At 45.5% G+C, this 14,143-nt stretch overlaps 4 protein-coding genes across 4 annotated transcripts; 2 read left to right on the plus strand and 2 right to left on the minus strand.

Moving 5' to 3' along the window:
- Nucleotides 1–517: 517 nt before the first annotated feature.
- Nucleotides 518–1,837, minus strand: BCIN_03g04660 (hypothetical protein). The gene has a single exon (XM_001560661.2). It carries the CDS (start codon nt 1,749–1,751, stop codon nt 963–965), a length of 789 nt encoding a protein of 262 aa, XP_001560711.1. The 5' UTR covers nt 1,752–1,837; the 3' UTR covers nt 518–962.
- A 526-nt stretch (nt 1,838–2,363) lies between these two features.
- Nucleotides 2,364–4,939, plus strand: BCIN_03g04670 (hypothetical protein). The gene is made up of 3 exons (XM_024691963.1): nt 2,364–2,847; nt 2,900–3,783; nt 3,994–4,939. The coding sequence occupies exons 1-3, from the start codon at nt 2,664–2,666 to the stop codon at nt 4,723–4,725; spliced, it is 1,800 nt and encodes a 599-aa protein (XP_024547736.1). The 5' UTR covers nt 2,364–2,663; the 3' UTR covers nt 4,726–4,939.
- A 22-nt stretch (nt 4,940–4,961) lies between these two features.
- BCIN_03g04680 (hypothetical protein) lies at nt 4,962–7,935 on the minus strand. The gene is made up of 6 exons (XM_024691964.1): nt 7,684–7,935; nt 7,615–7,627; nt 7,536–7,545; nt 6,691–7,482; nt 6,525–6,635; nt 4,962–6,476 (listed from the first exon to the last, which is right to left on the minus strand). Exons 1-6 carry the CDS (start codon nt 7,739–7,741, stop codon nt 5,649–5,651), a joined length of 1,812 nt encoding a protein of 603 aa, XP_024547737.1. The 5' UTR covers nt 7,742–7,935; the 3' UTR covers nt 4,962–5,648.
- A 2,952-nt stretch (nt 7,936–10,887) lies between these two features.
- On the plus strand, nt 10,888–13,866 carry BcPIO4 (the record flags this gene model as incomplete). Its single annotated transcript, XM_001560665.2, has 2 exons — nt 10,888–11,151; nt 11,205–13,866. Exons 1-2 carry the CDS (start codon nt 11,129–11,131, stop codon nt 13,864–13,866), a joined length of 2,685 nt encoding a protein of 894 aa, XP_001560715.1. The 5' UTR covers nt 10,888–11,128.
- Nucleotides 13,867–14,143: the final 277 nt, after the last annotated feature.

Consider the following 14,143-nt stretch of genomic DNA (forward strand, 5'->3'; position numbering starts at 1 on the left):
TATATAACTATAACAGTGAAATTGATCTTCTTATCATCGGAGTCTATGCCGAGAGTATTTATGTGTAGCCAGGAATCATGAAAATACTCACATGGCCATTTTACATGAGTTTTTGAGATTGATCAATAATTTCAGGCTTCATCCAAAGCCTTGCTATGGGCATGATCACCACTGCAGTCCTGCATTCTTGCTCTTTTCGACAATTCTAAGTTTTCGGGTTTAGATGCTCAGGAAATGATGTGCCAGCAATGTGCAGTAGCCGTTCTCGGTGAGGTATCTATCAGTGCGAGGGTATGTACCCAAGTCCATTATGCTAAAAACATGGATCCCTAGCAAACTTCACTATTTTAACTGTTCTGACAGTCATTTTCTGAAGCTTTTCAAAACTGTTCAAAAGACGATTTCCCTTTCCAGTGTAGATTCTTGCACGTGGGATAGATTCAACCAGACTTCCATCTACAAGGACGTAGCATTTCTAATAGAGTTGATTCTAAGGGAAGAATTTGCTTCACTTCATTGTAGCGAATACTGAGAGAGGTATTATGCAGAACGAATCAATGACTCTTAGTTTAGGAAATGGCTCTTACGGGGTTTGGGATGAAGGAGCTAATGTGGAAAGTCAGAATACCAAGTATACCGAGTCTTAATGGAGAGCAGAATCTGGTTTTAGATCCCGCATCTAATACCGGGTTTCATCATTTGTTGTACTTCGTATTGTATAAACATAGTTGCTTTCTGATTGAATCATGAAAGGAAAGATAATTTTGATAAAAGATTGCGGTTTCCCTGAACACATGATAACTTCAACTCGAAGCATGCAATCCAAAGCACATAAAGAGTCAATCTCAATCGACTATCGAAATTACTTTCGAGATCGAATGAAGCCAAACAATGTACTGGTATCAATACAAAACAACAACACTGAATTATCGAATACAAAACTTCCTTCCCCCATCAAATAACTATACTTCCACCTTTTTTGCTGCTTTATTGGCATCAAAAAGAGCAGCGTACGTTTCGACCTTGTCAGAGAGCAGTGCACTACTAGGCGTCTCCAAATTTCTGAATCCTTCAATCACACCAGCTCTATCCTTAACATTCTTCTCTTGACTCCACTTGAACCTCCCCGACATAGAAGTAATCTCAATTTCTATCCCAATGATGTTCTTGGTGAGCAATTCAATATACCGCTCGGGCGCATCCTCCACTTTCCACGGATGTGTTCCTGCAGTCTTGCCATAACCCATTACTGAAGTTTCCATATGATCAGATAAATCATGTAACTGTTTTGCGAGAAAAGCTCCGGACTCAGCAGCCTTTGTATCATAGTAGACTTTTGCTTTACCGTAAAGCTCCACGGCTTCGTAATCCCAGGTGGGAACTACTTTTCCAGTATCAGGTTTAGTTTGTGTGTAGAACTTGGGTGTCACATAGTGATGGACTGGTCCGTTGAACAATACGAGAACGTCATTCTCGAGAACATTTGATGCTGGTGACTTGTCGTCTGCTGTGCAACTTTCTATGATGGCTTTTGCCTGAGGATTTTGTCGTGCAATGTGACCGCGAAGTCTTCCGAGGCCATCTGTATTGCCATCATAGTCGGCGTCGATTATCCAGGGAATGTGACTGTTTTGAAGAAATTGATAAGATTCCGATTTGATCGCAGTTGTTAAGATACCAAGAGGATTCTGACGGATGAAGTCACGTAAAACCTCTGGTCGTGTCTCGGCGTTGCAATTTGGGAGATGCATGATATCGATGAGGATGTAGATTCCTTAGAAAATGAATAGGGCAAGACTTTTTTAGGTTGGTTGTCCAGTCTCGATAGCAATAAATCATGAGCATGGCTCTAAATTACTTCTACATATAGTATTGAAGCTCACACCGTTGCCCCACATGAGTCAACCAGTTAACTAACCTGATTTGGTCAGCATGTCAATTGAAAGGCGTGAGTAATAACACTCAACATGGAATGGCATCAGTAAATCAACGTTGAGAGCGATTATTCCAACTCATTCAATCCAGCTGTGAATACCCGCTGTAAGACGGCGATGGAAGAGCCGACTGTTGGATGATAGACCGAATTTCGGTAAATGCTTCGTGGTAATTGTTATAATTGCACTGACTGAACATTGAAGAGCCACAGCCAGCCTCATTAAACTTTTACTACCACAGGCTCATGTTCGTATCAGATTCTTCACGTTTCGTATCATTTGGTGTGTATGATAACATCATCTAGTCCTGTTGTCGATATATTAGTATATATCAGGAATCGCAAGCGATGAGTGTTTGTCTAAAATCGGTAAAGCAGCCATCCGCCCCAAACTTCTTTATTGCTGATTGTTGGGGTTTCCGACATCCGAGCATAGCCACAGACAGGATGATTGGAATCTTCTTCAGCATGTCACTTTTTCAAAGTAGATTCTTCTGCTGCTTGCAATTTTGGGTGATCACGTTTCGAGTCATCGCAAACATCTCATCATCGAACCTCCAAATGATGAGCCGATTATTGGGGAGATGGGGATGCATCGCTTATCCACTTGATAGCGTTGCACCTTCCTAAGATTCCTCTAAAGTCATTGGCTGTTGACAGCAATGTTTCCATGTCAAACACGGAGCTTTACAGATAATTCAAGCGGTTTGATCGGTCAATTTCAGTCAATATGGAGGATCCTCTCCCTGCATATCATGAGATCAACAAAGATGTTGCAACCCTCATCGCTCCGTATCTTAACACTTCCGATCTCTACTTTGGCTCTCTCGTCAATTCGCACTTCAATGAGAAACTGGGCAATTATCTTTGGGCTAACCCATTCCGAGACCTAGCCCAAAGAAAACAGCCTTGTGGTGAGAGTTTGATTTTATCAATTCCGCTGAGCTGTCCACTGACTAGAACCAGAAGTTGTAACCCGATTCTTCCTTGCCTCTCCAAAACGTGATCTCCGGACGCGCAAGAGAGTTCGAATTCTCGACCTGCGTGCACTGCACGAGATCAGACGTGACAGAGCTCAGACTAAAGATTGCGTGATATTCGGACCCCATCTGAAGCCTGAGTGGTTCTTCAAGTTCTTCACGCATTTTCCAAACCTCAATTGCATTCTTCTCGCACCAACATGCTCTGAAGACTACGATTTAGGTGCTGGCGCTGGCCTGCCAGATAATCATAATGGGATGCCACAGCCAGAATTCTTAAGCGCGGCTGGTTGCAATACCTTCAACCTCTCCCTGATTCTCAATCATAACATAACCCAGAACCTAATATATCTCGACGCATCTGAGACAGCCCGGAGCACAAATTGGAAAACCATATTCACCGTACAAACCCTTCCCAAACTTAGGATCTTGAAGCTACGCGGTCTGAGATTAACAGATACCATGTTACCACCCATAGTGACCCACTCCAGAGGCCAAATATGGTCTTTAGACCTTCGAGATAATCTCTTGACAGACAATGTAATCTACTCTCTAATACGAGGCTGTTTTCTAAAGCGATTACCAAATCGCAAGCATGGTCCACTCCGCACAACAGACGATGAACTGTTCGAAGACCCTCCCATTTACCGCGAGACTAACGAAAGCAATGACCCACACCCAACTGCTACAACTACACTTCGCCCCGACAGTACTCAAGAAGTTGAAAGTTTTAGACACGGGATTAATATTCTCGAGCGAAGAAATAATGCTGAAGATAACCTTTTGCTGGTCACGGGTCTGACACACCTCTACATATCAAACAACAAATTCACAGCTCTTGCACCTAAACTCCTCCTCGCCAGTACCAATGTAAGTTTAAACAGTTAAACAACTCACAAAGTCCTTTCCTTCTATTATCAGTTCCTTTTCTCGCTTCCAATATTCCTTTTTTGTATTTTTCAAAATACATACACATTTTACTTCTCCATCCAACTAGCACCAACCCGTATTTCCCACCCCCAAGCCTCTTAATCCCCATCCCCAACAAACAAAACTAACACCTCAACCTCCAATCTCCAGTCTCTCCAAGTCCTCGACATCGGACCAACCCGCGCCCATCCACCCACCGGAGCCAAATCCCATCTCGACCCGCACACCCAAGAACACAGCATCCCATATCTCACACGAGAATGGCAGCCCCGTCTCGAAATCCTCCGCATGCACCACTCCATCGTAACGCACCACGGACTCCCCTTCTCTCCCCTCAACACTCCCCGTCTACACACCCTAACCCTCACCTCTCTCCCGCGCAAAACAAACCCAAACCCTTCCCCAAACTCCCCCCCAAACCCCACTCCCCACCTCCTCACCCTCCTCCAGCAGCTCACCCACCAAGAACGCACCATCCACAGCATTCAAAACCCCCCACCCAACCGCCGCGCACCCCCCCTCTACCCCGGCCTCCGCGAACTCATTTTAGAATTCCTCCCTCTCAAGCACACCCCTCATTCTCCAGACCGCGCTCGCTCCGGCAGTGGAGTCAGCGGTGTAAGCAGTTCAATCACAGACGATCAAGACGCCGACACATACTACCGAGAGCTAGCTAGCGATTTTTCCTTTCTAACCCACCAAGAAGAGGAGGCGCAGGAGAATTCTCGCGTAGGGACGTCGAGGGGGAATGAGAAAGCGGGGATAAGGAAGCAAGCAGCGCGAGATCTTGATATCGATATCGATATCGTAGAAGAGTTGAAGGAATGGAGAAACACTCAGGTTTTGCGCTGGGGTGGAAAATTGTCAATTAAGCTATTTTAGAGGAATGTGAGTGCGTAAGTAGGTTGTGAGTGGGATTTATACTTGGCTGGGGTTGATTCGCTTGGTATGCTATGCTATGGTATGCTATACTGCGTCGAGATTGAATCTATCGGATTGGGATGGTGTAGCATAGGAAAGAATGAGATGGATACGCTATAGAAATATCATGACCATGATCATTTATTTCATATGTTCGAATTTCATTGCATATTCAGACGCTTTTACTATTCAGAATATGAAAGGCAAGCAAGACTAAATTTTGGACCCTCGAGGTACACATAGTATATCCTATGCAATTCACAGCGCTAATCGACCATGCTTGAAATCACACAGGGCGAAATCCCAATTTTTATTCTCGAGTTACTTTTCTTTCCCCCTTATTATGCAAACAAGAAAACGCTCTGAACACCTGGCCTCCGGAGTGTAATGACAATTTCGATTTTCATTTTCATTTTGGATATCAACCTCAACCTTCAGATATATACTCCGTACCATGACTAACAATATACAACCATACATACAACTCCTCGCCAATCCAATGTCAATGCCAATTCCAGGGCCATCTTCCCCAAATACCATACATTTGTCCTAAAATGGATTCAAAAAACTTCTCATGAATCATCAAATTAATATCCAAGTAACATCTCATCCTACCCTCCACGACTAAAACCAGAGGTGATGTCCATTGGTAACTTGCGACTCGTAAATCTACCCACTCAAAGTTGGATGTTAACATTCGCCGCTATCCCTCAAAGATATAAACGGCTTTTTCTTCTTTTGGATGCAAGAATCCCCAGTCCAGCCGTAGTGAACACGGAAAGATAATGAATATGCCTCCCAATCTTCTAAGCAAGAACGTAATACTGAACAAATTATTACCACTTGTCGTACGTGTGACGTTTTTGACTGTAGTAACCCCTTCCCTATCCCAGAACAATGTTCCAACCCTTGCTATCACAAATTTCCCGCCAATCCCCATCCTCATACATCCCCTTATCTGCCCTACTCCAAACCTCTTGCACCACTTCCCAAGCACGGAAAATATTCTGCATTCCCTGTCTCCTCTCTGTTCCTCCAAACGCCTTCGTCGCTAGTTCCCTATCCTTTTCCGTTTCAGCTTCGCATGCTGCCACAAATAATGGCCATAATAGTGCAGACATTGGAGCATCATCGCATAGCTCCGCTAGTCCGACAACATTGGCACAGGCGATTAGAGAAAGATTTGTATGTTTTTGGACCAAAGGGTGGGAGCTGGGGTGAGATTGAATGGTACGATACAGATATATAAATGCGGAGTGGCGATATGCTTCGGCATTGTTGAGAATAGTTTGCATACGTGCTTCTTCGGGAGTGATATCATACTTCAAAGAAGGATCGTCTTCTGCGTTGTTCTCCCTGGGCGAGGAAGGCCCTTTAGCCACAAAATTTGGTTTCCAGTTCGTAAGAGCCATTTCTATAGCTTGAGATGTGCTTTCTAATTCAGTCCGTAAAACACTTGCTTTACTCAACTGATTATTTTCGATTGCGGATTGGAGAGAAGACTTGTAAGATAGCAGATGTGCAAGTCGATGAATGATTGGCCATAGCTCTGTCGAAAGACCAAGGAGTGTGTCGACCGAATCTAATGGTGAATTTTTGTTTGCTTCATTGGGTGAAAATGGCAAAGGAAATGGGGTTGCTGTAGGCTGTGTGGTAGTAGTTGGAGGTGTACCTAGAGAAAGAGCTGTGATGACATCGTAAAATCGAAAGGCCTAGGCTAATTAGAAACAAGCCCGTATGGTAATCAACGGAGAACATACCCGCTCCAGAAATAGGCTCGTCGGACTCGGTTCCTGATGTCTAGAATCCATAATCGTCATGGCTCCTTTCAGATGACCATGTACAATACTAGAATTTCCGCGTTGTACGAGCTAACACATGATCAATTTGCGCCACAATAATTAATCCGGGAGTAATATTACTTACTACTTCGTAGTAAACGAGCAACATTATTGCGCCTAAAATTTCTTCTCTATTTGCCTGATCGTTTTGTTGAATGAGCTTCGCCAGCCCTTGTAAAGCATTGTTGTGAAAGTCGGAAGATTTCTCTTCATTTTCTACCCCCCTGTATTCCATATGCGCACTACTTAATGCGAATATCGCATTCATCACTGGCGAACTGGCGTGAGACAATGGTAGAATAAGTTGCCGAAATGGATTGCCCGTATCTTCTTTGAACACAATGAGATGAGACAGAGTATTGCAGAAATGGTCGACGAGAGCCCTTCGATTCCTTCTCTCGGCAAATTCTAGAAAAACTGGCGAACTAAATTCGAGGAGAGGAGATGCAACCGGTGAAGGAGCAATCATCGCCAAATCTGGATATTGACTTCGTGATCGAACCAGTGTACTGCCAGGAGAAGAGTTGTCATATGGATCTTCTCGTGTTATTTCCTCTACGTCGTTGTCATTCTCGTAAAAGCTTCCCCAAGTAAAGCCCGACTGCTCAGAAGTTGCAGATAATGGATATTCCGTCGTTTCCTCCCACTTGTTTGGCACATCTTCCGTACTTTTGTCTGTAATTATGCTAAGCCCTTGCGAATATTGTCGCGGCCATCCTTCGCGATCGGAGCCTGGGGAGCCATATTCGAGCGAGAGGGCAGAATCCGCGTAGGACGCCCTTCTTCGTTTTCGTGGCTTTACTGCTTCATATTCGCATTGCAGACCTCGTTCTATACACCTATTGCATTGCGGACGTTCTTCGTTACATTTCTTTTTCTGCGGTTGTTGTTAAAGACTTGCATGGGTTGATTGTTGGTCAGATTCCATACCTTTTCCTTACTATGTCACAATTAGTACGACGCAAATCAATCAAATCAATCAAATCAGCTACATCATGAGGCAACTCACCAATGTATACATCCTTTTTTCACAGCTCATATTAGCCATGCTCATCCGAAATCGTGAATCGACACTTACCGGCTCTTGATCTTTTCTTGGGAACTTTCGGAGGAGCCTTTTTGGTATACAGAAGCATGCTAGCGAGATGTGCAGAGCATAAGGTACAGACAGATATATGCTTTTCGAATATTCCACCGAACGCCCTCGTTCAATGTTACAAAAATTGAGTTGGAACGGCCGAGCTGAAAGGATTGAGTAAAACGATCTCGAAATGATGTTGGAGGTCTTCTTGCGCGCGAATGGTTGCACTACATCTGACAGAAAGTTACCAAAAAAGATTTCCAGTGCTGCAGGTGACAGACAGGCCAGTGACATAGCTGGGGAGGATCAGCGAGTGGGAAACCGCGTGCGGGGTAAAGGCCCTGGCTGGTGCCTCTCGGATCCCTGACATGTTTCGTCGGGACCTCTTCCTCTTCCTTCCAGACACATCGGGCATCATGCCCCAAAGAGGTATCGGGACTCGATGAGTATTGGATACGAGATTCAGAGTTTGGGAGTGGAGATTCGAGGACGGCCGGCTCGTTGGGATTCTGGATGGATTGGGTGATCAGACGATAGAATTTCATTTGTACCATGCATATGCCAAATACATATCCTGGCTAATGCATCGGTCTCGGAGAAACTTTTGGTGATTCACCAGGTGTCTGCTCGCAGGGCAACATGATTAGTATCGTGGCTTTGTTTTTCAGCTTGCAATGAGTTGCCATTGGTTCTTTTCTGCTATATACAGTACACAGCACTCGGGACTCCTTCGCTCACCAGGGGGGTTGCAATCGAACGGCGGTGACGCTGGGCAACGTGTACCGTATACCTAGTATCCTCGGGTATCATATTACGTGGGTGCTCGAGCAGAGTACCGAGAATCAGGGGGTCCATTTCAACGCTGCAAGTCTCATCCGTCTTCTTTGAGCTGGCTGCTGGTCTGCTGGGTGTCACCGAAGTAAGTCTCGAAGCGTCGAGCCCACAATCCAAGATCTTTACAGTAGGTTATCCCATCTCCTCCATATCCATTTATCCACTGTCGACCACCTTGCACGTACCTGAAGGTAAGGTTGCACCGCAGAGAACATAATATTGATGGGCTAAAAATTGGATATTCCCCAGTTTGGCGTAGGACAACAGATCCCCCGCGTTTTTGATATTGCCAGTCCGGAGCAAAGGGATCGCATCGGGATGATCTTATTGTGATAGAAAGGTAAAGATGATAGCACGGCCCGGGACTGCTGAACCGACACTCTAATCTGTGATTGCTCGCATTGATTGGATCTCTGTGTTGTGAGAAAGGCGATCACATTGCGTCTTTCTGTAAGGAAATATAGATTGTTAGAAGAAGTGGCGAGCGAAATCACATATCATAGATAGGTACGTGTGTCAGTGGTGTGTGTACATAAGCGTATCGTATGGTCGGCGTAGCATTAGCATTAGCTATACACAGACTGAACAGATGAAGCATTTCACTGCCATTGCCATTACTAGGTACGTGTAGTTGGTGACAACGTGATGTCAGTAGCAGATAGTCCAAAGCTATTCGAGCATTGATCACCTTACCGCCTTATGTAGCAGTTCGTAGATTGAAATGATTTGGAAGATTTATTATCATTGACCCATGAAAGGTACCTAATAAGCAATTCGTAAGCATGAAACAATGTCAAATTCCATCGTTATTCCAAATTATCAGAGCAAATTCTAGATAATTCCAAATCAGTAGATGTGCAACAAATCCAGAAATAGAAATACGATTGAATCACAGGATTATCACGAGACGGAGGGCGATGTTGACTGGTTGATTCCTATTCTTTCAGTGTTTGAGGATGTGTACAACAAGTAATAAGTAAGCTGGAGGCACATATGCATCGTTCTCGTCCAACATACATGCAACACGATCCTTCGCGCCGTGGTCTCCATCGCAATTACAACTGCCATCTAGAATAGCGACAGTCATGTGATGGCTGCCAAGAGTGAAATGAACGCAAATACGAGGTCGTGGTCTTCTGGTTTATGTTACGACGATAATTGCACGACAGCTTAGCATCGCCAGTGAAGAGAAGTGCAGTGAAATGAATTCGCTTTATCAATATCTTTTGACGCGAGTGTTGAGCCTTTGGATGTCAATTCAATTGACGAAGCTGGATTACAGTAGAGGTGGTTCCCGTTGTAATCCTACCAGCCACTTCGAAATGCCCCCTACCTATTGTTCTTATTTAAATATATACAAGTTACGTGTATGAACAACTGAATGTCCTTCTCCGCGAGCGAAGGGAACACAACGAACGTTCTTTCATACCATAGCATAATAAGCTCACTCGAAATCCTCGAAGCATGTAAAGCTGCCACAAGGCTTAAGACAATGAATGCAAACCCAGATGGTAGCTGGTGGTGCATTTCTCTCTAATGTGGCTTGTGCCTTGTGTGGCGCGAAGGGAAGAGGGAAGAGAAGAGAGAAAACTTGGAAGCAAACAGGCACAGAATTGGAGAGAGAGCATCATAATGAATTCATAGGTACTTGATCACGCTTTCAAATGATGTCAACCCGCCACACAAAGTGGCTGAAAAGAGGGGCAACTTGGAAATGCGGGGACAGCCTTGGTACGTTGTATGCTTCGTGCCAGTAAAAGATTCCTTCCTGACTGCAGGCACGGCAACATCAAACAGATCATTTGCGGGTCCCTGCCAACTTTATCTCTCTTTTGCCTTTTCGATTCTTGCTCATTCGATTTGGATGTCTGGCTGGCATTTGGTGCTTCCCCAAATAGCACACGAGTCCGCCATGAGAAGTGGAAGGCATCATAATTTGCTGGAAGCTCCCGGTGTGTCGGTAGATCTTATTCACAAGTTTCATCATCCGTCACGAGAGGGATGGTAAATTGTCATCTTGGGGGTGATAGTTGGTAAACAGGATGGAAATGCAAGATTTCCTAGGTGCTTGCATCAATGCATACCTAGGCAATCTGTGTCAAAGCTAACCTGATGTGGATATGGAGAGCTTCTTTGAGGTCAGACCTTGGTATCAACAACAGAATTCACTCCACCACAATTTGGTCGTTGGTTGCGCCATCTTCCCGGCAATTTTTACATCATACAACGCGTTTGCTAGCCAATCAGCCAGCCTTCCAGCCCGTTATGAGACAATCAAACCAAGCTACAAGAGAATATCGAGCTTTCTGTGCATAGGCAAGTTGTGGAGGCTGACGACATCGTTCATGTCGAATCCTACCCCTCAATTACCTTGATTTAGCTTGTCAAATACTTGTCAAAGATGTTTTTCGACCAAGTACCATGATACAAATACTTCGCTCTCGCCATACTCCTTTTGACTCATTTCCCATATACTATTTACTTCTTGCTTAAGATACCCCTTAGTTCTCAAACTTAATTATCGCACTTTTACGTACACCAACAACCAGTTAACTTAACTACATACATATCACCCATCAAATATACTACAATCTTCAAATTCGCAATCATGGACAAGATCAAGGCACTCCTGTAAGTTACCTTCTCTACACCTACCAATCGGGCAAATGCTAACCTTCGAATAGCCACGGCACTACTCCTGAACACGAGAAGGAAGTGAAGGAAGAGAAGAAGGCCGAGAAGATTGAGCAGAAAGAGGAGAAGAAGGCTGAAAAGCATGGAGCTGCTCACTCGAACGCTGGCGAAGGAAGCCATCTCGCAAAGGGCCCCCACTCGGAAACCAACCCACCCGCAGTCACCGATGCCAGCCATACATCCCATACCACCCACGCAAATCCCACAACAGCAGGTATAAGCCATGCATCAGGAGGGCTTGCTCAAGACAATGTTACTCACAGACCTAAAGATTCTGAATTTGGTTCAACCGCTACTGGATCAAATACACATGCTCATGGCATCGATTCTGCAGCTCGCACACATGAAGCCGGGCTCACAGGACACAACACTAGAGATCCCCTTTCATCACACAATGCTGGTGTTCCATCAAACACTACTTCTGGCTTGGGTGGTGTCACTAGCATTCCTTCAGGAAATGGATTAAACACTCATGGTAGAGATAACATCGGCAGTCACGGAAATTCCCACCTTGGAAGAGATGCAGCCGTTGGAAGTGGAGCAGTTGGTGCTGCAGGATTAGCTGAACATGAACATCGAAAGCATGAAAATACTAGTCTTGGATCCCATCCAACTCATGGTCATGCTGAGGGTTCTCACGGAACACACAACTCTGCTGCATTGAATGCCGCTGACCCAAGAGTTGATTCAGATTTGGATGGAAACCGTCTTCCAAACAAGACTTCATCTGGTTACGGTACTAAAGATGCTTACGGCACAACCACAACTGGTTCCTCGGGGCATCACTTGGGTCGTGACGCTGCCGCAATCGGCACAGCAGGAGCTGTTGGAGAGGGCATTCACCATCATAACAACCAACACAATCAAGGTGGTATTCGAGAAACTACTGGGCCTCACACCACGGAGACTGCAAATCGTCTGGATCCCCACGTGAGCGGTTCCGGAGTTCCTACCGAAGATGCTCACACTCATCACGGACACGGTTCCCACTCCAGAGGTCTAGTTGAAGGTGGTGGGGCTGAGGAGGCTGACGGTGTTCATGGTAGCAAGGGTACTTCTGCTGCTGCTGGTGTAGTTCCAGTCGGAGCTTACGAAGCTGGCCATGGACATAACACCACTGCCGGGCCACACTCGTCCAACTTGGCCAATAAAACAGACCCACGAGTTGACAGTGATCTCTCAAAGCAACACGACCATCATTATGGACGTGATGCGGCTGTAGCTGGAGCTGTTGGTGGAGCTGCATATGAAGCCAACAAGCATCATCACAATTCCGCTAATACTACTGCTGGTCCTCACTCTTCAAATCTCGAGAATAAGGTTGATCCTCGAGTTGATAGCGATCTCTCAAAGCAACATGACCATCACTATGGACGGGATGCTGCTCTTGCTGGTGGAGCCGGAACTGCCGCATACGGGGCTGATAAACATCACCACAATACCGGAAACGCTACAGCTGGCCCCCATTCCTCAAATCTTGAGAACAAGGTGGACCCAAGGGTCGATAGTGATCGCTCTAAGGAAGGTCACCACTACGGCAGAGATGCCGCCCTTGCAGGAGGCGCTGCGGGAACAGCTTATGAAGCCAACAAGCATCACAACTCTCACGGTCTTGACCAAAAGCCTGTGGGCAAAGACCTTGGAGATAAGCTCCACGGTGTTGAGAGAAACCGTGGTGTCAACGGACCTACCGGATTTCCCCATGAGAGTGGTCACTCAACATCAGCTGGTCCAGTAGGATCTGGTGTTCCAGGAGCTCCTCGCGGAAACGTCCAAGTCTCTGACAACACTCACGGCCATAACTCAAACATCGAGCCTCCACTTCATAACTCCACTGGCCCTGATCATATCTTCAGTGCTCCAGTCATGGATGATCCAGCAGCCAATGCTGCCCTTCGAGAGGGAAAGATTGACCAACATGAACATCGTCCTGGTGATGAAGGAGTTAGAGGAGTTGGACGTGATCACGGTGAAGATCACAGCTTCTCCACAGGTGGCGGACATGAACACAGCAAGAGTAGAGAATTAGATAATGAAATTAACTCTGCTCCATTGGGCAACACTTCAGGTTCCGGTTTGAAGCACGATAATCTAGCTGGTCACAACACCGCATCTGCTGGTACCACAGGCTTGAGCCACGGCTCTGGGCTCACCGGCCACAACACCACATCTACCGGTACTACTGGCTTGAACCACGGCTCTGGGCTCACTGGCCACAACACCACATCTACCGGTACCACCGGTACTACTGGCTTGAGCCATGACTCTGGACTTACTGGCCACAACACCACATCTACTGGTTTGAACCATGGTTCTGGGCTCACCGGCCACAACACCACATCCACTGGTACTACTGGCTTGAGCCATGGTTCTGGTCTTCACGGATCCGGTTTGACTGGTTACAACACCGGTGCTTCGGGTAACAATGTTACTGGTTTGAAGCATGATGTCGGTTTGACTGGAAACAACACTTCCACCGGTACCCCAGGCTTGAGCCACGGTTCAGGTCTCACTGGACATAACACAACCTCTTCTGGTCTCACCCATGGTTCTGGCTTGACCGGATCAACTGGTACCCATGGTCTTTCGGGCGAAAACAGATTGGGAGAGACTTCTGAGTTTGGAAACACCACCAACAATCGAGTTTTGTAAATGAAATCGACAGGCAGGCGAGCGGTCGATTAAATGATATTTATTATTCATGTGATTTATGATTATTATGATGATTTAATGGTTTCTTATATTGTCTTATGCGGGCTTAAGGCTATCATGTATATTAGTTAGGTTTATTTATCTATGGAAGGGAACAAAATCAAAATGAGAATATTTACAAGATCTTGAATTTGTAAAATGAAATGTGATAAATTTAAATTGTTCATTGAGATTTATTAGATGCCTTCTCGAAGGATTTGAGTTAAAAGTAGGTAAA

The sequence above is a fragment of the Botrytis cinerea genome, chromosome 3 (genome assembly GCF_000143535.2).
Source record: "Botrytis cinerea B05.10 chromosome 3, complete sequence".
Lineage (NCBI taxonomy): Eukaryota > Fungi > Ascomycota > Leotiomycetes > Helotiales > Sclerotiniaceae > Botrytis > Botrytis cinerea.